Source organism: Amblyomma mixtum, chromosome 3 (genome assembly GCF_055824585.1).
Source record: "Amblyomma mixtum isolate Tamu chromosome 3, ASM5582458v1, whole genome shotgun sequence".
In the NCBI taxonomy this organism is placed as follows: Eukaryota; Metazoa; Arthropoda; class Arachnida; order Ixodida; family Ixodidae; genus Amblyomma; species Amblyomma mixtum.
This window is the reverse complement of record NC_143014.1, coordinates 76,769,604-76,793,020: the sequence shown is the minus strand read 5'-3', so window position 1 is coordinate 76,793,020 and position 23,417 is coordinate 76,769,604. Positions and strand designations below refer to the sequence as shown.

The 23,417-nt window shown below is 42.2% G+C and overlaps 1 protein-coding gene and 1 pseudogene across 2 annotated transcripts in view; one reads left to right on the top strand and one right to left on the bottom strand.

Annotated features, from left to right (window-relative positions):
- The window catches only part of bark (C-type lectin domain-containing protein bark beetle), a 116,542-nt gene that overhangs the window by 10,065 nt on the left and 83,060 nt on the right, over positions 1–23,417 (bottom strand). The window contains exons 3-8 of one of the 2 annotated variants that reach the window (XM_089579761.1): positions 14,519–14,709; positions 11,841–12,188; positions 10,244–10,461; positions 9,859–10,156; positions 6,927–9,431; positions 6,703–6,747 (exon numbers count right to left, since the gene is read on the bottom strand). In XM_089579761.1, the coding sequence (XP_089435887.1) occupies positions 6,703–6,747; positions 6,927–9,431; positions 9,859–10,156; positions 10,244–10,461; positions 11,841–12,188; positions 14,519–14,709 (3,605 nt within the window). The remainder of the gene's footprint in view (positions 1–6,702; positions 6,748–6,926; positions 9,432–9,858; positions 10,157–10,243; positions 10,462–11,840; positions 12,189–14,518; positions 14,710–23,417) is intronic. The other variant, XM_089579762.1, reaches the window with a different exon arrangement.
- Positions 3,072–3,979, top strand: LOC149350668 (uncharacterized; annotated as a pseudogene).

Here is a 23,417-nt window from a genome sequence, read left to right as displayed (position 1 = left end):
TAAAACTAGAGCGGATATATTGGCAAACATGCATGAACTCATCATCACAGCAGAACATGCAGAGGCACTGTACTGCAGATGCTGCATGTTTTGCAGCTTTAACAGCAGCCCAAAAGATTCAAGTTAGCCATGGCACATTATGCCATAGCATTAATTCATGATGTCACCCTTATGTCGACATGTCTATCATGCTTCTTATGTCAGACTTTTGGCGTTTTCAGTATAGCGCAGTACTTGTCTATGCTTTACAATAGGTTTGACCAATACCCTACATGCGATGTGTACATCTGGTGTTCTGCAGTGGTCATAAGTTTTGTCTGCATAAACGCACACTGGACAAGACACTAGTACACACTGCATGTCTCAGTGCAAGGCAGGAGCAGGGATCCTATCACAGCAGTAACACATTAAAACACTTGCAAGCAGGTATAAGCAGATGCAGCCATATGTCCTCCATCACACAATAAAGCTGGCCATCAGAGTTTTCATGCATCTTATTAAATCCTTTTTAACAGACTTGCAGTCAGTCACCAAAGGCTTTATTAACATGTAATTTAAAAATCTGTGAACACAACATGTCACGCATCTACTTATCGCAGAAATCTACATTCTCAGTTTTTTTTCTTACTCTATTAATTAAAAACTAGCTCTATCTGTACCATTCTATGATTGCTCTTAAAAGGGAAGTTTTTAGCCATTTCACTAACTAAATTTCACATGGTTATCAATTGTGGGCGTTAAGGCAAATATAAACAAATGTTTTAACAAAACTTTCCCCTCTATTAGTTGCAGCTAAAGAGAAAATTATATTACCAATAGAACTTTACATAGGTGAAAGACAGAACCACTGATAGAACAGAGAAAAGTTGACTTCCCTTTGCATGATTGGTTAAACAGGATCAGTAAAGAACCACTCTACCACAAGCATCAGTGTATATTTTCTTGCGCACTGTGGCATTGGTAAGAGGGATGTATAGGCAGACTTTTGCTCTTTCTCAGCCAATAGGAAGAGCTATCAAAGTAAAAAAGAAACTGTATAGTATTCCTTGTAAGAGGTGCCCTTGTTTACTACAGCATTGCTCTACTGCATGGAGCACTTTTTGAGAAAAAGGCTAAAGTTAAGAGTTGACCTTATCAGCAGCCATAGCTTAAAGATGCGCTTTCTTGTTCATATTTCTCCTTCTTCATAAACCATATAAAGAAGACCCTTTTATAGTACCCATATATATAAGTGCTCCATGCAGTAGAGCAATGCTGTAGTAAACAAGGGCACCTCTTACAAGGAATACTATAGTTTCTTTTATATATATATATATATATATATATATATATATATATATATATATGGGCGTGTTCAGATAAGAACGGTAATCGAGGTCCCATGACCATTTTTTGTTTTCAATGAAATATTTATATATGATGGGCAAATGTGTCCACACAAAGGAATGAATCTTAGTTTTGCAAGAAGCTTCGTAGTTTTCTCGGAAAAAAATCGCATGTCACAAGAGGTGGAGAATGTCGTTTTTGGCACTTCGCAAAGTTGCAAGTTTGAAGCCTCATTCCGTGCACAAAAAAAATTTTCCCGCGCATCAGCATTTTTTCAGAACTTCTTTACAACATGTAAAATAAGAGAAAATAAAAAATGTTTTCTTGCTCTTTCAACCTTCCGAGTAAAAAAATTGCAAACTTCGCTTCTGGAGCTATGCGGTGCAAAAGAGGCACTTTTCAGGGCAGCCTTAGGGCAAGATGCCTCAAGATCTTCCCACTGAATATTTTTCTCAGTATTTTTCAGCTGTTTTTACTCACCTCAGGCAAGTTCTGTCGCTCTAGACTTGACAGATAGTTTTCAGTACGGTCTCAAAATTGGCCGAGGTTCAAAAACGCCAAAAAAGTGACAACTTTGACTTGGGTTTAAAAAAAAACATCATCATCGAATTTTGTTAAAGTTTGCCTGAATAATCCGCAATACATGATAATTTTAAGGCACTATAAAAGTGTTGCATTATATTGATTTAAAATACAAAAATAAACACAAAACTGAGTTCATGTTTTTGTTATATAGAATTGCTTATTACTGCCTCTTAGAAATAGTAGCTGTCAGAAATTTGATTTAGCACTCATTGAACGTGGTTACATTTCATTTACCCCAATATCCGAACCATTCTCAATGCTTATAGAGCTTCTATTCGCTTGTTAGCGGCGCTCTTAATGCGTGAAAATGGGAATAAATTCCCTATCTTCCATGATGTCATAAGAATTGGCTGGTGGCGGTCAAACCTTGTTTGTATTCTCTAATTTATTCGTAGTACGGTCTATTGGTATATATAATCGATTCATTAAAGATATTAGATCATTTCTCAGTTCTTAGAAAAGTTTTTGTATATAAGAGTTAATATTAATGCGTTTCTGAAGTCGGCGTTTTCTAACCTGCGTCTATTTACCTCTGTGTTCAATGGTTCTACTAGGCACTGTCAGGAGACAAAACGTCGTCTCCTGAGGGGAACGATTTATCTGCAAGGTTTTTGATCATGGGGAGATTTAATCTGGAGGCAATATAAAAAAATGGGATGCCGCTTCATGTGCACATTGCAATTCAGAAAATCGTAATGAGAAATAAATGGCGGCAGTTGATTTCGGTTTTGCGCAGAGTATAGTGTCCATTTAGAAGTACAGAACCGTGTTGTCGTGTTTGTTCCGTCCTCGTGTTTTTTCCGCGCTGTTTTATCATGTATAGTGTCCAGCACGAAGCACTAACCAGATCACAGTCTCTTCCATTCAGAAACAGTGGTTGAGGCCACGTAGGATGCACTGCCTTCATGTGACTGAACCTACTTCCACAGGTGGAGCGTCTGAACTCCAGGCACTTTCTTTGCCAGTTTCCATTGTTCCTTCTTCACTTCGCGAAAGTCTGCAAGCTCCCTCTGTGGCAGCTCCGGAATGGCGATGTTCTTTAGTGTTTCTTGAATTGCGTCTACGAAGCCTCCGGCTGTTTTATGACCTCACTTGCAGGCTTCCGCAAGTTGTGTTGGGATGCTCGATGGTGTGATGCTGCGTCATGTTTCCTCAGGAATTGTGCCACTATCCACATGATGGCATTTTCACTTTGGAAAATATTTCAATGAGCAGCGAGGATGAGGTGTTGATTGCTACATGGGAATACGGTGAGCTAGTTAAAAAAACTCTGAGCGCTTCATCGCTTATGAGAGAATTTCTAAGAGTGATTATGAAATGCATTCCCTACAACTATATTATATCTGTGCAAGCAAGAGCAATACATGAAAAAACACACGGCTGCAAGAGAGGTGCAATTGTTTTACATTTTGATTTCGCCAAAAAATGAACAGTTGTGCTTCCAGACTCAGTCCAAGCGTACCATTGGCAGAAAAAACAGCTAACCGTGTTTACCTGCGTTGTCATGTCAAGAAAATCGACTCGTAACTATGCCATTAATTTGGACGATATGTCTTATGATTCCGCTCATGCATGCTTGGCTCTGTCGATAATCAAAGCACATCGCGAAGAAAACGCGCCAATCTACACCAAGATAATATATTTGGGCGACTGGGCTCCCGCTCAGTTCAGGAATAAATACCAGTTTCATGAGCTGCAGCACAGTGAATGTCAACGGACGATATTGATCTTTTTGGCCTCTGGGCACTGAAAAAATGCTTGCGGCGGCGTTGATGGGCTAGTGAAACATCGAGCATCCCAACACAACTTGCGGAAGCCTGCAAGTGAGGTCATACACACAGCCGGAGGCTTCGTAGACGCAATTCAAGAAACACTAAAGAACATCACCATTCTGGAGCTGCCACAGAGGGAGCTTGCAGACTTTCGCGAAGTGAAGAAGGAACAATGGAAACTGGCAAAGAAAGTGCCTGGAGTTCAGACGCTCCACCTGTGGAAGTAGGTTCAGTCACATGAAGGCAGTGCATCCTACGTGGCCTCAACCACTGTTTCTGAATGGAAGAGACTGTGATCTGGTTAGTGCTTCGTGCCGGACACTATACTCTGCGCAAAACCGAAATCAACTGCCGCCATTTATTTCTCATTACGATTTTCTGAATTGCAATGTGCACATGAAGCGGCATCCCATTTTTTTAAATTGCCTCCAGATTAAATCTCCCCATGATCAAAAACCTTGCAGATAAATCGTTCCCCTCAGGAGACGACGTTTTGTCTCCTGACAGTGCCTAGTAGAACCATTGAACACAGAGGTAAATAGACGCAGGTTAGAAAACGCCGACTTCAGAAACGCATTAATATTAACTCTTATATACAAAAACTTTTCTAAGAACTGAGAAATGATCTAATATCTTTAATGAATCGATTATATATACCAATAGACCGTACTACGAATAAATTAGAGAATACAAACAAGGTTTGACCGCCACCAGCCAATTCTTATGACATCATGGAAGATAGGGAATTTATTCCCATTTTCACGCATTAAGAGCGCCGCTAACAAGCGAATAGCAGCTCTATAAGCATTGAGAATGGTTCGGATATTGGGGTAAATAAAATGTAACCACGTTCAATGAGTGCTAAATCAAAATTTCTGACAGCTACTATTTCTAAGAGGCAGTAATAAGCAATTATATATAACAAAAACATGAACTCAGTCTTGTGTTTATTTTTGTATTTTAAAACAATATAATGCAACACTTTTCTAGTGCCTTAAAGTTACCATGTATTGAGGATTATTCAGGCAGATTTTAACAAAATTCGATGATGATGTTTTTTTTTAAACCCAAGTCAAAGTTGTCACTTTTTTGGCGTTTTTGAACCTCGGCCAATTTTGAGACCGTACTGAAAACTATCTGTCAAGTCTAGAGCGACAAAACTTGCCTGAGGTGAGTAAAAACAGCTGAAAAATACTGAGAAAAATATTCAGTGGGAAGATCTTGAGGCATCTTGCCCTAAGGCTGCCCTGAAAAGTGCCTCTTTTGCACCGCATAGCTCCAGAAGCGAAGTTTGCAATTTTTTTACTCGGAAGATTGAAAGAGCAAGAAAACATTTTTTATTTTCTCTTATTTTACATGTTGTAAAGAAGTTCTGAAAAAATGCTAGTGCGCGGGAAAATTTTTTTTGTGCACGGAATGAGGCTTCAAACTTGCAACTTTGCGAAGTGCCAAAAACGACATTCTCCACCTCTTGTGACATGCGATTTTTTTCCGAGAAAACTACGAAGCTTCTTGCAAAACTAAGATTCATTCCTTTGTGTGGACACATTTGCCCATCATATATAAAAATTTCATTGAAAACAAAAAATTGTCATGGGACCTCGATTACCGTTCTTATCTGAACACGCCCATATATATATATATGAGATGGATTGTACAGTGGCATTTCTATCTTCAAGCATTTCTTCAAGCAAAAAAATTTGGAAGGAGATCACACATTCTAAAAAAAAGAAAAGAAGAAAGGAGCCATTCCTTACAAAGCGCAAACATGCTTAATTAAGGTTTGCCAGCAGAATTTCCTGAATAGCTATAAATGCATCTTCTACAAAGCTGATTAATATTACTAGCTTTTTTTTTGAGTGACAGGTTTGATGTTTTTATAATCATGACATTTGCTGGCATGGTAGCCAACCTTTTGTTCTGTCTTAAAGGAACCATTATGGCAAAGTAAGGTTTTGGAGTTAGCTCTTTATATAGTATAAGAAGCTTTAGTATAATGGTAAGTAAGGTTTTGGAGTTTGCTCCTTATAGTATAAGAAGCTTTAGTACACCGGTGATGCTTTTTCAACGTTTACAGCATGTTATTTTGAGAACTGCAAGGGATATGTCGGTGCGGTCTGCGCAAGTGGATTGTACAGCAAGGTGGACACTATGTATGTGAGAGAGCTGAATAATCAGGCTATTAATTAACTAGAATAAACTAATCAACTTTTTTTTATTTTAGATATTAGGGGGAAAGAGTATATTATGAACTTGAAGGCCATCAAAATCAAAAGAAAGCCCAGCTTTCCAGAAAAATTTTCCTCACCAATGTGGTTCGGAATGTCGAACTTCAGAAATACGTGTTTGAAAGCTCAATGAGTTGGCTTTCTTTCACTGCATATTTATAAAATGGTGTAGCGGCATGTGGTATCATCGCTGAAATCGGTAACTTCTTCTACATCTTGAAATACACAAGCCACATCCTTATTTGCTGCATAAGAAATGCGAGCATGGACATTTTATAAATATGCAATGCGAGAAAGCCAACTCAACGAGCTTTCTAATGCATATTTTTGATGTTTGATTCTTAGAACCACATCGCCAATTAGGAAAATGCAAAAACTGGGCTCACCTTCATTGTTGACAGCCTTCAATTTCATGTTATTATCTTGCCCCCGAAAATAAAAAATTAAAAAGTTGATTAGTTAATTAATCGTCTAAATATTGAGTTTTATCATGTACATAATGTCCACCTTGCTGTGGAATGAACCTACACAGACCGCATTAACATGTCTCATAGTTTTTAAAATAAAAAGCTGTAAACATAAAAAAAAAATATACCATCTTTTATAGTAAAACTCCTCATGTTGTAAGTATTTTGCTCAGAATTGCCATAACAAGATTCAGCCATACTTCATAATTATTTTTAAGGCTAGCACTGCTGCCATCAGCACTGCAAAAGTATGCCTAGTAGCACTTATCAATGAAGAAACAGAACATTGGGTAAAAAGAAGGATAGAGAGCAACTACTGCCAACCTGTGTCCTTGCAGAAAAACCCAGTGCATGGCATTCGACGAGCACCTGAAGCACATGGCAGACAAAAAGACGCCATACATATACCAACAATGCAAATTTCTACAATGCTACAGTTTTGACAGCACAGCGCAACACTTTTAAAGCAAACTGGTCTCCACAGCACACAACAAAAAGCTGCCACATGCAACGTAGCATTTTCAGTGGTGGGCTCGCAGCACACTTACCTAGAGGCTGGACCGCTGTCATCATCAGCAGGGCACCTCCTTTAGGCGCTGATCCTGTTTCATATCTGAGTGTAACAATAAACCCTGTTTCTCTTAAGGGGAATGATGTTAAATTCTTTCTGATGTCCCACATGGGAGCTGATGTGTCTTCAAAATCCTGGCCTCTTCTAATCATGAGAGTTTCAGTTGAGTCTTCTCTAATGGGGTCCACTACCATGATTCCAATAGCACGCTTATCTTCACAATACACTCGAAATTCCCTTCTTGTATTGGGACTGGCTTCAGCTACTCGTATGTAGTGCCTCTCATCAGGGTTCAACTGTATCCTGTCCGAAATTGCTGTGGCTGTGTCTTCAGCCCAACGCACTGCATCTCTCTGCTCACGCTTTGTGAAGACAGGGTCATACCACACTCCACCACCACGGTTCCCTTGGATCCTGTTGTCTATTATGTCCACACCTTGAGATCTTGTTAGTATCCCATGACGATTATTGTTATGAACTTCTGAAAACTTGACTACTGGATTGTGAATGTCCCTGAATATGTCATTCCACATCAAACCAATTCCGGAATCAGTGTTTTCTCTGATGGTCAGCTTTTCTAAGATGTGGTTATTGAAGTCAACCTGTAATGCAGGCTTAAACACATGTGTGGCATAATCAAGCTGTCCTGCCTTTTCAATGACAACATTCTTGAGTATACTAGTCTCTGCATGAACGCCCAAGCGAATACCAGCCCATGATGGCCTGATACAGCGAATTCCTACTTCAGAAAAACATGAGTTTTCAAAATCTTCTCCCAGGACTTCATGTTTGCAAGTGAGGAAATCTGTGTCCATTTCACTGCAGCGAACATTGCTAAAAAGTATGTGACTAGTGCCACCACTTGATGCTTGGGATGCTGGCTCCATCAGCCAGTCATGTGAGCTTAGAACCATCCCCAGCTGTTGGCAGACAAGGGCTGCAGCCTCAATAGTGAAGCCATATGCGCACACGCCACCAGTTGTTCCATTGACAGTCACTTCTATGGTGCCTTCAGTCACAGATGAAAGTCTCAGGCTTGTCATTTCTGTTGGAAGGGATTCCGTTTCCTCAGCTTCCATGGGAACACTCACTGCAGTGTAGACAATTTGCTCACTAGTACCATCACTCTCAAGTCTTCCTTCAACCATCATACCAATAGACTGTTCGAACTGCAGTCTTGTTCCTGGCTTTATGAGCAGTTTTGACCCACGTCGCACAAAAATGTCTTTTTTCACAGTGTAGTCACCTCTTTCAAGGGTGACATCGCCCATAACTTCTCCTCCTATCTCTTTATTTCCATAGGTCTGAAATTGCATAATCTTGTCCCTTTCGTAGTTGGATGAAATTTGTTCTTTTGTGTCAAGGTCTTGGCCATTTAACAAATACTGCAAGAACTGCACAGGTGCTAAGTTGTAACGATCTTTTCGGTCAAAAATTCTGTTGTAGATACGTACAGAAACATCGGTCCTGTAAGTGTCAAGTCCCCAGAAGTTCAGAGATGCATTGATAATGCTGCCATGGTCATCGAGATGTGAACCAAGCTCATAGTCTGACCTGGGATTGCTAAATCTGTTCCTTTCTATAACTGTATTGCTTGAAGTCACGGCAACAACAGCAGCAACTCTTGACCGTGGATTGAGGCGTGCAAAAGGCTGTCGAATGCTGTTTTCTTCCAGCCTGTTATGATGAAAGTTCAGCATTTGGACACTGCTGCCATGCACCAGTCCAATTTGTGCAACAAAAGTTCCAGAATTGAACTTGAAGTCATTCTCAGAAACTTGGACTTCAGCAACTTTGTCAGCATGGTGCTCCAGGTGTTCTCCATGGTCCTTGTTTTCAATCCATAAGACACCAGATGTGTGATTCATGAAAGAGTTGTGCTTTATCGTAGCATTGATGTTAAGTGCTGGTGTCATTTGAACTGACAACTTCGTTGAACCTCCAAACCTATTGTGTGTGATGTGCAAGGCGTCAACTTTTGCTTCACCATTCACAGTGCTTTTTACCCAGCATGACTGGTAAACTACAGCAGGACCACCATTTGCTCCAAATGTGTTCATACTGATGTTCCAGAATGCATCAGCCCTGCAGACATTGCCTAGTAAGACTCCTATGTCACCATTTGATGAAATGTTCGAGAATGAAATGTGGGTGGTGGAGTTAAAAGGGGTCCAGTTTGATGTTTCATTGAACCACAAAGCAATGCCCCTTCTTGAGTTTCCGTGGATGAAAGACTGCTGAATGTGTTTGTAACCACCAGCATGTGTAGCATTGATACCATCGCCTTGGTTCCCGCTGATGTCGCTTCTGTTGACAATTAGATCTCCAACACCACCATCTATGTGAATACCAGCAACATGCGTATTGCCCTGGATCTCCGTCTCCACAACACTTGCACCTGCCACTCCATCACGAAGCCAGATACCTCGTCCATTGTTGTTACTGATATGGCAGTTAGTCACATTAAGGTCATAGTCTTTTCCTGTAAAGAAAAAAGTAAGTGACTTTGTGAGAGCAGAAATGGCACATATTTAGCAGTTTAATGAGCAAACAACTCAGTAATATATGTTTCCTAATTAAAGCGATCGATGCTGACAGCCTTGTGGCTAAACATATTTTCTCAGCTCCAATAAAAACACACTGCTCCAACAAAACAAAACTATGAATACTAATCATTTAAGGTTACTCTAATTGACTTGCTTAATGTTTAAACATTAATCGAAACATTAATTAAACATTTAAACATTAATTACATTTTGATTTCAGCCAGACTACCAGTAAAAATCGTTTTTTAGGCCTTTAATGTTTAGGTACATAGAGCAATAAATTACACCCAGCTGACCAATTATCATCACTTTAACAATAAGCTATATCTGCCATAACATAATGGATGTAAACCAAACACTCACCAATGCCAAGCACTGCTTCCATAGAAAACTGCAGCTGAGGAAAAATGTCATTCTGATGAGAGTATGTGTACTTCGGTGGCTGGAATTCAATTGTGAGAGAGTTGCCTTTCTCTGAAGAAATGCTCTGAGGCACAGTGGTATTATCAATGGTAAACTGCGCTAGCTTATGTTCATCCAGCTTCTGCTTTCCATTCCACACTGTCACCGTGCCTCCTTCAAGTTTCTTTCGGCCATCATATCTCTGCATGTCCTTGAAATGAACGGTCAAAACCAAATCTCCATATCCTGCAGGCAGCACCTATAGGAGAATGCAGATGCAATTGTAGTGAATACTGCTGCAGCTTGCACATTCTTAAATAATGAGATATATGTAAGCTGTGCTTACCCTAAAGCAACTTGACTTGTAATTTCTTCTGTCCAGTTGGTAGACAAAAACTGTTGGGTAGCGAATATTGGAGACAGATGAAGACTCGCAGAAGCTTGTCTTGCTCCCTATTTTGGTTTCATGTCGTGTGTAAACGATTCCATCAGCGCCATTTTTCATCACTCTAACACCAGACAAGTTGACTCCTCCTTTGCTGGTATTTATGAAGATGCCATAACCTGCACAGGTAGTGAAGTATGTGCATGATTTTTTACCTTTTCACCTTAAATGTCGAACAAATGATAAATGAAATATGCTTAATACATTGCAGTTCCTCGCAATTTTTAAGCTTGCATGAACACACTGATATAGATAAACCATGACGTGCTGATCTTTATTTTGGACAAACTTCCTTAACAATGTAAAGTGATGTTTCATAAGTTTTGTACCAACACTGGGTTAGTCAAAGTTTGCACACTAGGGAAACCACCAGGTTTTTTTTAAATCTTTGTTTCTACATATCTCCCTATTCTCTGGCTCTACCACTACTACATTTGACTGCTTTTGTCAGTAGTAATAAAATGCAGGGTAGTCTAAGCTAATGAGTTCTTCAAAAGACCTCATATTTTTAGATAACACTGCAGCACAACAAATAAAAATTGAGCCAAGAAGGTATAAACTTATTCACATTTGAGTCGATCACTATTTTCGTAAATTTCTGGCTGATAATTTAGAGCATGAAATTCCAATATGTGATTTATTTTCTATTAAGGAGATTGGTTGATCAAATTATCCAACACAACTGATTTCTCTAGCAGCTGTCATACTGGTACGAGGAAAAAAAAATGAAGTCATTTAGTTGGCATGAAGATAAAAGTACAGTTCAAAATATTGCCTCCAGAACAACTGTTGCAGCTTTGTGCCTTACACACCACCCAAACTAAAATGAAAGCTGATGTTGTTATTCATTTTTTTTTAATCCCTTTAAAATTCAATGCACTGTTGTACTGGTGTCTTTCTAATATCACATGGTTGTACATAGGCAATAACAGCAAACAGTATTTATCCTTACACTGGAATAGGAACTGTTTTTGGTTTGGACCCCCTGCAGTGGCTCAGTGGCCTTGCCATTTATTTGCTCATCTGATGGTCATGGGGTTCATCCCAGCCGTGGCGGCCGTATTTCAACAAAGGCGCAATACAAAAATGGCCATGTTTTGTGCAATGTTAGTGCACATTAAAGAACCCCAGATGGTCTTTAATCCACAGCCCTCCACTACGGTGTCTCTCATAGCCCATGGGACACTAAAACATCACAATTTACAATTTTTTGTTTTGTTTTGTCTCCTCACATAAGTAGTATTTGCCAAATGCACAATTAGTATTTTCCCAAGCAATGTTAAAGGACCAAGCACAGTAATGAGTCGCCTCCTTTGAGACTGTTACACAGCATAAAGAGAGGCCTGTTTTTATGCATAGTTTCTATACCTATACAGCGTCTAGATTTCTCTGACCACTGAATATACAGAGCAACATACCTTTATCAACTATACCATTCGTTCCCTGCATACAAGGCTATTTTTTATAATGCTGGTATGTTGAAAAAGAAAGTACCAACCTCTGTTTTCACTGAAAACGCTCTGCTGTATCTCAACTGGCTGATTTGGCATGGTGACATTAATGCCATGGTAGGCTGACAGGCGCACTTCTAAGTTTTTCATCACTGGTGGCGCGCCATAAACTTGAATAGCTGCTGTTGCATTTCCATCTTGCTGGCGGCCTGCATACTTCATGACCACATGCTGTAGAATGGACTGGGACACTTCTGTGTTGATCCAATCAACAGGACTGATTTGTTTTTTCTGTGACTGAGTTTTGGCCAGCTCAAAATGGAGACCACGCCAGTAGTGCCTTGCTTGTTCTTGAAGTGTTGGCTCACAGGCAACCTCGATGTCCAGCTGAAAATCTGTGTGACCACAAAAAATGACACAAACAGTATGCTTTCAATTCAGCCATTGAAGTATTGGCTGAGAACACACTGAGGTTGTTGATTAAATGTGGTGGACTGGAACAACATTTAGCCACTGTGAACACTTAAAAGTTGTCAGATATTAGATCAAGACCTTAAGAATTTGGCTGTCTAACATAATAGGGCACAGAGTTTTCTCGTGTTGTGTCTTCTCTCCTACTTTAGTCCTCGTTTTTGGCGCTAACTTCATCATGACAGAGTTTTTATATGGTTTGCAAGCAGCTAACTGGGGATGGGACCTTTTTAAAACACTTTGGGTTTTATGCCCAGACCTTACCATATGAATGCAATACATCCAAGTTTGATACATGTCAGTGCACTCTGACACCTCTCTAAGCTTCATACAAATAGATGTGGGCCTCAGCGTGAGGAGACAGTAATTCAAGTGCAGACATGTCAGTGGACTTAGGTATATTCCTCATTAAATTTCACACAAAGCTTCACGGTGAAAAGCTGCATGCATGTGCTTCAAAGGAGGAGACATGACAGTGGTTAGCATAAATGGCCACCATTAGTTGAATGCTGTATCCTTCAATTCAGTCTTATCATTTAATTGTTGCAAATTTTTGGTAATTTGAACCCAGAAGCTGCCAATATTTGATTGTGCAGACTAAAATGGCAAAACAAAGTAAATCTGCAAAAGTAATTCAAAGGGCCAAACATCAGAATGCCCTTCACATGTTGCCATATTACTTCTGGAGCAGCCCTTTTTTGCCTATTGTGTGATTAAAATGTCCTCTTAGCAGGAAACAAAATGCAGCAACATGTAGTGCAGTCACTAATACAGTGCATGTGATGTGATATAGCCTAGCTCACTAGAGTACACATCACTACAACACAGATTTCTCATAAGGCCGGATCCAGTCTGCAGTATAGGGTGGCCTCAACCTGCTCACCCATACACACAGTACCAGGTATCATCTCAGTTCTTTGCCATCTGTCCCCAGCCACACCCAATGAAAAAGTTTTCGGCTACACCACTGATGCTAATCATTCAGTTCTTATCTGTCTCGATAGATTTACAGCTCACTCAGTGCACAGATGCTTGTGCGTAGTATGCAAAAGGTGCATTGGTTTCAGAGAGGACAATGAAAACAGGGCCCAGGCAAGAGCAGTCAAGCCATACACAAAACTGGGTGGCCACAGCAGTTTTCAGAAGCTATGAAATTAAAATTTGTGATCAAGCATAGCATAGAGTGTGCCGTTAAGCTTGCCCTTAATAATATAGATATCCATGCACTGACATTCCCTTAGGCTGCATCGGGCAATGCAGACTGTATCAAAGGCCACATAATCAATCAATCAGTGGCATCTTATTTTGTCGCAGTATTACACACTATCCCATTATTTATAACTTGGTATACCCATGTAACAAGTTATAAAACTTTATTTAAACCTTTTTCAAAAAATTTTCGCGACTTTCTACTGCATACCCATATTGCCAGTAATTGTACCTATTTTAAATGGAGGCAAGCAAAATGTACAGGTGCCGTCAGAAGTAAATGGAAGGCAATATTAATGAAAAAATTTAATCACTGCCCCCCCCCCCCCCCCCCCCCAATTCATGCATCCTTGAATACATATGTGCAGCCTAATTGTGATTTTGCCAATTGCTCTGTGCACCAACAAACATGGACCATTATGCTTTAGATTTTAAAAAATAAAATTTTTTCGACAAAGTCGCCTTCCATTTACTTTTGATGGCGAGTGTACAAATGTACAGCATTGCTCCCAGTCTTCACAGTCACTTTAATGAGCTCCAATTTCCAGTTCTTCCCAACGTGTGCTCCCATCTACAGCACGCTAAAATACATGACACATTATGTTGGCTACAAAGCACTGACAGAGTAAACAGGTTATTTGATTGTTGCACTGGTCCCTCTGTACTTCTTTGGTGTGGCTTACTTTTTTTCACGCTAGTCTTACCAATACTGAATGCTCCAAGAATCTCCAATCAAAGCATGGCAAGCCACCAGCAACCATCAGAAAATATACGAAGCACTTTGTTCCCAATATTCTACCTCATAAATTTGCAACTTTTTAAAAGTTCACATCTGTTTTAGTGAAGCTGTGCATGGTACAGTAGTTACGTCATGAAAGTTTCCTCAATGATACTGCACATTCACGGAATGAGAAGGTTAACTGTACTCAACTTCTGAAAATCTATAAGTGAATTTTAACACACCAGTTGCACATGATGATATGGCACTTCATTACCGCTCTTTTGAGTAACAGCCTCGTTAATGCCACATGGGCTGTGCACTCACCACATATTCCACTTCCCAGCTGTCTATGCACCCATCCTGGGCATTTGTCTAGGCTCTGCTCATCTCCAATACAGTTGGGGCTGGCAAACATAAGTTGCCGTGAATCATTGTGCCGTGGCAGCCAGCCTTGAAGCAAGCCACCCGAAAAGCCCAAGTGTCGGCACACAACTCGCACATCTTCATCAGTCCAGCTGCACAGAGAATAACAACACAGGGGCACCATTGCATGTGCTGCTCACATATGTTACTGTATGCAAAATATGTTACTGTAGGCAAAAGCATAACCCAGGTGGCAGTACAGCATCGCAAAAGTGGCTCACGAGTAATTTGGGCATCGATAGTGGCTCTCGGGAAGCAGCGCTCAATTCCAAACATATATGTGCCATGAGGACAAGTCTGCAGGCATCAATCAGTTTCCAAAGAACTTAAGGGTTTGATTGATTGCACAACTGTTCTGAAACTGCAAATACACTGAGCCTCCATGAAATTTGTGCAACTCAATTAGCATAAATTAAGAATCTCAAAACATCATGCGTTCTCACCTGCTTTCACATTACTGTCATAATTCTATACACGCATCAGGATTAGAGCAGCCACAGGATAATCAAGGCAAGCCATATAAGAAATACTGAAAACTATGTGAGCTAGCCACCCAATGGTCTCGGTAAATTACAAGCCTCTATTCCCCAATCATCATAGGTTCATCTTCGTTTATTAATTATCTGTATTCATGATTCTTGTAGTAACACGTACATTCACTTAGGTTATGTATTATCAGCTACGGCATGACTACTTTCCTGAACACCTATGCAGCAAAAAATATTTCCCACATAGCATCTGCACAGATTGCATGCATCCTGATTAGCTGAAAGGCACAGTCTGGAATTGTGTGCACAACTACAGCTATAAAGTAGGCCTGTCATTTGCAGGTTATGTGCCCGAGCCATGAGAAAATTTAATTTTAGCAGGCCTCATGCAGCCAGTTGTATATGGGCATATCTGACATATGTGGTGTCAAGCTTAAAAGTGGAAAAGAACGAGCAAGTGCACTGCACAGAATTGAAATTGACGTAATGTTGTTTGCTGATCTGTAATTAGGTGCATTTTATTAGCCATGGCATTTGACTGTGGTTAATGAAAGACACTCTTGTGATGTGGACTGCTGCAAAAAAGAGCAATGACATCTCCTATGGTACAGGCCAATGCTTCATCTCACTATGTGTATTTCTAATAGAAAATATATGTGCATTTTAAATTTCACCAGATGACCCAAACAGCTAGCTGAATGCAAAAATAAAACAGCTTTTACAGAACTGCCTTCCATAACATATCACGCCAGCTTCTTTCGAGGCTGGTGCTGATTAAATCCATTTCGCTTTCATAATTAATCTATCACAAATGACTCTAACATCAAGAAATTGTCTACAGTGATTTATTGTTTCCCACCTGCACAACTCAAACCTCGCTACAAAACGATTATGATGAAATAATGGATGTAACGAAAAGTGCCTTTTCGACCATGGAAACTATAGCCCATGACCACGCATCTGATATCTCGTGTTCACGAAGTAAAGTAAACCCCAAGTTGGCCATTTAAACAGGCGGAAAAATTGAAAATTGGTTTTTGAGTAAAGGAAATCGTGCAGTATCTGTCTCACACCTCGGTGTACACCTGAACTGCGCCGTAAGGGAGTGAGAGAAGAAAGGAAGAAAGGGGTGCCGTAGTGGAGAGCTCCAGAATAATTTCGACCACCTAGGGATCTTTAATGTCACATAGCACAGCACACAGGGGCCTTTTGCGTTTCGCCTCCATCGAAACGCGGCCGCCGCGGTCGGGTTCGAACCCAGATACTCCAGCTCAGTAGCCAAGCACCCTAACCACTGAGCCACCGCGGCGGGTAAAAACGGGTGGCAAACTTTGTTTTCCGTCTCTGACAGGTCCGCATATGGTGCATTTCTCCGGACGATTCATTGGCGTCGGCTGCAGCACGACGAAATTTTGACGCCGCGGCCGCACTCGTCAAAAATCATACACGGTACGCTGCTCTGTATGTTGCGGCTTGAGAGTTGCCAAGATCATATCGCAGTACCCCTCATGGAGTAAACATCTCGCTGCACACGGCCTGCTGCAAGCGCACCGTGGTTCTCTGGTACATGATTTCATCATCAAGATATTTCCAGTGACCAGAAGGCTGCCATGTTCAAATCAGCTGCATCGGTCGCGAAGAAATTTGTCAGACAGCGCGGTTTGAAATGAACTAGAAAGATGTTGAGATACCCTGTTTTTGAAGCATATAAGAACCCTTTTCATCAAATCAAATCAAGTCAAATTTTATTCCGCAACCAAAAAAGTTACGAGGAGGGCAGGTAAAAGCTGTAAGAAATAGCTTGAGGAGCCCTGACCCCTTAGCACACGGGGCAGCATAGAAGCGTGCGGCTAAGGAAGTACAATGCACTTGGACAAAACACATACATGAGTTAAGCAAAATCGCTAGAAACTGGAAAGCATCACGTAAAAAAAGTCACTGTATGGCATCATTATACAAACATTTCCAACTTCTTTTTTTCTTTTGCTTTCGATTTGGCGTACCCATTCTCCACAACACATTGATGTCTTGCAGTGAAGTGTTGTGGCCCGTACTGTGCGAGATGTCAGTGCACGTTAAAGAACCCCATGTGGTCGAAATTAACCGCAGCCCGCCACTACACGGTGTCCCTCACAGCCTGAGTCGCTTTGGGACGTTAATCACCATAAACCATCCTTCACAGCAGTCCGTATCGGCTTCAGCTTTGGAATAGATCCCTCCCTCTCATTTACGGCACTATGCCTCCAAAATCTGTTTTCTAGTCGCAGATATATGCCAATGCAGGGCACGGAAAAAACGGGCGCACTCGCGTTGACGCGGCTGACATATTTCGTTAATGTGTGCGAGTTTAAGGTTCTCACAACACATCGGCGGCATACTAAATGCTAGCCAAGCTGTTTCAGTCTATACAGCGCATACATACTGTTCACATGCGACAGCTGCGGCCAAGGTTGCATATGGCTGTGAAGAAGCAACGGCTATAACGAAGAAATCACGAGGCACCTTCGACTTGTTATTACGAGGTATATTCATTGCTTGCCATTAGCAGCAGCCCTCTTGGCTGTGACAGCTCTTTCATTCATAACCATCAATCCGTATTTTTATTACGAAGTGTCTAAAGATGCATCCGACGTTCCCACTCGATGTTGAATACCGGCCGCAGCGGTCGAATTTAGATGGAGGCGAAATTCTAGAGGCCCGTGTACTGTGCGATGTCAGTGCACGATAAAGGGCCCGTGACCACCCTCGGGTCGCAAACACTCTCTACCACTCTTGGAGCGAGCCTCCTCTCCTTCCGTTCCCTCCTTGAGATTTTTCTCTCCCGCTCCTCGTCGAGTAGGCTCGGCAAGGCAAAATCACCCCTTCCTTCTCCGATGTAAGCCGGAGGTGTGGTGTCTGTGGAGTGCGTCACATCGCTACGTCATGGCCCCGCCTTCAATAGAATTCTTTTCTTGGTTTTTGCTACTGGGTCTTTTCGAGGGGAGGGGGGGGGGGGCGCTGCGGGTTTTCTAACACCCTCTCTGTTTTGCTCTTTGGGTCTCCTCACGGTGTTTCGCTGCTAGACTTGTTAGCGAGCGCATCCTTTCATACATCTGTTTGTCATTCCCAGTTAGCGAGCCACCTTTTCATTTTTTTTTAGGCCTCCCCACCATTTCACGAGCGGAGGGGTGGAAGTCGGTTGTGTTCGAAACATACGGCGAAGCGCGGACCTGGCAACCGGCCGTTTGATTTTCTCCATGTGTGTTTGTGTTCTGTGTGTTTGTGTCTATTCTCCGCTCCAAAGCCCATGTCATTCATTGGAGTCGAGGCGTACGCAAGATGCACGAAGGATAAGCGGTTTGTGTGCTGAGCGGTCAAGTGGGCGAGCGAGGGAAAGGCTCTGCTGCACTAGTAATTAAAACCTTGTTTTGGGGGGCTTGCATAGAAGAAAAAAAATTGAGAAGGGAGCGCACGCAGAGCGTCTCGTGACGTGATCACAGCGGGGGGGGGGGCGAACCAACTCACTCAGTTCTACTATTTTTTACTTTTTATAGCTAGGGGTCAAGGCTGTTGCCGTACGCTCCCTCCACAGTTTTTTTTTGTTGTTGTTCCTTCATGCGGGTTTGTAGGCATGTGCAAAACAGAAGGCGCTGCGGAAAGCATTGTGCAGACGACGCGACGCCAAGGCTACGCCCAACCTCCTTCCGCAGTCAGAACGATGCACCAATGGCGAAAGTAACCCCCATGACGTCAACGGGGTTCAGAGTAGTGGGGCGGGGACGTTTTTGTTGAAGGAAGGAACGAACGGGCTTTGATTTGAATTTTTGCAGCTTTTCGGGGCGCGCATGGCTCTAGTATTTTGCAGAGGTTATCTTGGATGCTTCATCTATGCAGTGGGCTTGTTTTTCAAAAATGTCCGGACCCTGGTCAATGGCCCTTTAAAGAATCCCAGATGGTTCAAATTTCTGGAGCCCTTCACTACGGCGTCCCTAACAGCCTGAGTTGCTTTGGGACGTTAAACCCCCCTAAGCCCATACACCCAAACCTTAGCAATCCGGCTTACTAAGCCGTCTTGTAATCTGTCACCTCGTTCTGCTCGTAATTAGCTCGTGCTAAGCTCGAACCCGGGGGGTTTGAACTCAATGTGGCTCGTACATGCATTCGGCTCTGCGGCTCCTCCTCCGTGTATTGTGGTGGAGCAGGTCTTCACCTCGGCAGGCGCTTCAGCCTTATGCCGTTGTGCCACCCTAGGCATCAAATAAATTCCACACACTATTAATTTGGCATTGTGAAACAGAATTTAAAGTATGAAATATAAACATTCTATCTGCCAATAAAGAAGAGGTAGTATGATATTTCTTACGTATTACGGATGGGTGCAAAGTTGCAGTGCGAGACTCGCCGCTGTACCAGCCTCAAATAGATTCTACATGCCTTTTGCTACGGGTGAACGGTGGAATAAAAAAATTAAATATAGTTAAAAAGCTAATTATTAAAAATTAGTTATCCAGCTTACTAGTTAAGATGATTCTCCGGTTTCCTGGTGTCCGCCAGGCCTGCCTGGTAATACCATGCCGCAAAAGTCATAATTTTACCCAAAGGGCTCCCTGGGCGCTGCCATATTGTTCCCTGGACTGCAGTGGGCATCTCGCGTTAGCATGGTGAAAGCGGCAAAACTCCTCCTCTCTGGACTGCTGGAAACCGGTTCCGCCGCCGCTTCCACCGCCGCTTCCACCGTGCTAGCGCGAGGTGCCCACTGCAGTCCAGGGAACAATATGGCAGCACCCAGGTTGAAAAGGTGTTGAAAGTGTTCGCTGAAACACCCGGTACATATATATATATATATATATATATATATATATATATATATATATATATATATATATATATATATATATATTATACACACACAGGGTGTCCACGCTAACTTTAGCCAAGGGTTAAAAAATAAAAAAAATTGAGGTAGGCCAGGGGAACCACTTACATACATCTACCAACCGGCTTGCGCACCATAGGCATTTTTTTGTTTTGCAATTAATTAATTGGAAATTAATGGAATGGGGGTTTCTGAAGGGGCTCTCCAACTTTGCTGTTCACATTTGCTGTCTAAAGTCAATATTTACGCATTTAGAAAAAAATATCTTAATTTGCGATAAAGAAAACCTCACGTGTATCTTTTTTCCGAGCACCAAAGAAAGCCCGCGAAATACAAAAAAAAGGACTAGCGCATTCGCGCGCCACGACTGTCTCTCAACCGTGGCTTGAGTGAACGAAATGAGCTGCTGACGAGGCGCGACGACCTCAATGCGCCGGCAGGCCGATATATCAACGGTGGTTGCGGCGCCCGCGCGAGCCAGTCTGGAAGCGTGACGGTGCAGGTTGCAGCGAACGCGCCGGGCATTGTGAGCTTGATAGATAAGCAAGATTTGGCCTCTCAGTGGCGAATAAAACTCGTCGCATTTGTGTTTGTCACCTTTGGCCATTTCATAGCTCACAATGTCCGGCGCGTTCGCTGCAACTTGCACCGTCACGCTTGCAGACTGGCTCGCGCGGGCGCCGCAACCACCATTGACATATCGGCCTGCCGGCGCGTTGAGGCACCAGCAGTTGATTTCGATCACTCAAGCCACGGTTGAGAGCAGCACAATCGTGGCGCGCGAATGCGCTAGTCACGTGATTTTTTTTTTTTGTATTTCGCGGCTTTCTTTGGAGCTCGGAAAAAAGATACACGTGAGGTTTTGTTTACCGCAAATAAATGGAATGGGGGTTTCTGAAGGTGCTCGCCAACTTTGCTATTCGCGTTTTCTGCCTAAAGTCAATATTTACGAATTTAGAAAAATTATCTTAAATGCTAATTAATTAATTGCAAAACAAAAAATTGCCTATGATGCGCAAGCCGGTTGGTAGATGTATGTAAGTGGTTCCCCTGGCCTACCTCAAATATTTTATTTTTTAACCCTTGGCTAAAGTTAGCGTGGACACCCTGTATAAAGTTTGCATGGAAAGAGCCAGGAGCCATTTTGCAGTTCGCACGCTGCAACTAGTACACTCTACTGCAATTAAACGATGTATGGCAAATGATGCATCGGAGTAGTGCATGGTGTTCTGATATGCGCATAGCAAAAAAATTTCTGCGCTCTCGATCGAAGTACGCGCACCGAACTCAGATCACCCGATTCCCTCGAAGATGGAAACCAAAGGAGCGCAACGGGAATAAAATCGAGCACTATGAAAAACACGTTGGTCAATTACGCCCGACGTACTCAAGGGGAAGGGGGGGGGGGCGGATGCGCAGGGTCTTTCCCAAGTTCCCAAGTACCTTTAGCCACGGCCTTGAGATCCGCCCGACGTAGTCTGGAAAAATGTCTACAGGGTATGTCCAGCGCGTACCTTTCGCCACTGCCTTTTTATTATTAAATTAAACATTCTCCTTCCCTCCCCAACGTCTAAATTTGCGAGCATTATAATTTTCCTCACACTGATTGGAATAACCCTCTCGTTAACCGTCAACCAAACAATCCGCATGCCAACCAGTGAAATTAGTACTCTCACCATTTCCCATCTTAAGCCGGTTCAACAGTATCCTGCAGTAAGCACACCAAAGTACTAATTAATTAATCTGATTAAACTACTATGAATGTGTGGAATAATTCACAAATTAAATTAATCAATTAGGCCAATTAATTGACTGCCCAATAGGTTAATCATTCTAGTGACTTAATTGATTATTCGATTAAATTGCCGATTAATGTGTGAAGCAATTGACTAATTCAAGTAGTTACTCTGTCAAATTAATTAATTGCCCATTTAATTAATCATTTCTGTCATGCTTATTTAATTACATTATTATTTATCGTACGGACACGCTCTGATGAAACGTTCTGCTGACAGGTCCTGTACACGCCACTCATGAGACAAGAAATGCTTTCGCATTAAAAAAACCACAATGTGAATACGGCGCCGACCGGCAAGGGACAAAGCGTAGTTCCGTAAGCCTCGCTTCATGACAACAAAAGTGGCGCTGCTGTTCTCCGCTCGGGTGCGGGTCGTCTGCTACTTGTCGCGATGGCATTTTACTTTTCGCTCACTTCAATTTCAGCTCACAACGTTACTTTTTGCGTTGACTATCATTAGACACGACGGCTGAAGAAGATATGACTACTTGGCAGCGAAACGTTAAAGGCACGAGCCAGCAGCTACTTTATTTCCGGCTGTTTCCGTGCAGCGCAGTTCGCAACAGACGCAGTGCGTTATAGCAAAAATGAAGAAAATAATCTTATAACCGGCTTAAAACCGGCGGGGAAGAGACCTAAAATTCATAGCTTGTGTGCCACGGTGTCCCGAATAGTTTAGAAAATTCCAGTTGTCCACCATCAGACTAGCAAGAAGGTATACCGCCTTGTGCGTGAATGCCACTTCGAGGAACCGTTCTTCCAATGGGACTACGCATTTGTCACTGAAGGTAATGCTTTTAGCCTATCAAAAACATTTTCTACGTACACTATAGCATGCTATGCATCGCATACGTTTTGGGGAGTGCTAGCGTTTTCTGGGGGAGTGGCGCTCCCGTACGTTCCACTATGGCCGCGGTCACATGCCAGCCTGCGTGAAAACGGGAAGCCACCTATTACCACATGTCGCTTTAGACAGCTTCGTGATTGCTTGCACCTTTATTCACTCGGTTAGCGTGAGAAAGCATAGGCGAGTTAGCCTGACTACACTTAACTCTTTTCCGCGGATCAGGTGCCACAAGGCAGGCCATATGAGCAGCATATAGCATGAGCTAACAAATCCCGTCAGCAAGCTTCAACCTATCGCAAGCCTTAATTTCATTCATGATGAAGTCCCCCCCTCCCCCCCCCCCCCTTCCTGAAAGAAAAAGCGAAAATGGTGCGAGATGAAAGTGTGAAGAAAAGAAGCATATTGCTGAGACTCCCGCTTGACTGCATGGACTCGTCGTTTATTTCACTATACGTGCTCGTAAACACTCATTTGTCCGTGATTTGCTATAGTTTGCTGATTTATTCATTCGCTTCACTTAGTATCGTTTTTAAACATGAGCTCATACTCTATGGAGCGGTCAATTTTGATTCGCGAAATCCCTGTTCATCGGGTAAATGCACTAAGCATGCATTGTGTTAAAATACACGCCATGTGGTCACGTGATGCTGCAGACATTTCCAGAAGAACACTGTAAACAACTGCCACGAGATTTTTTTAATGACCTTTGGGGCCAGATTGCGAAGAAATACAGGTGCTCGCAACAGAGGAGCCACAGAAAACTGAAAGGAAGTGCGCTAGAGGACAGCTTACTCTTTTTACTCCTGCATAGC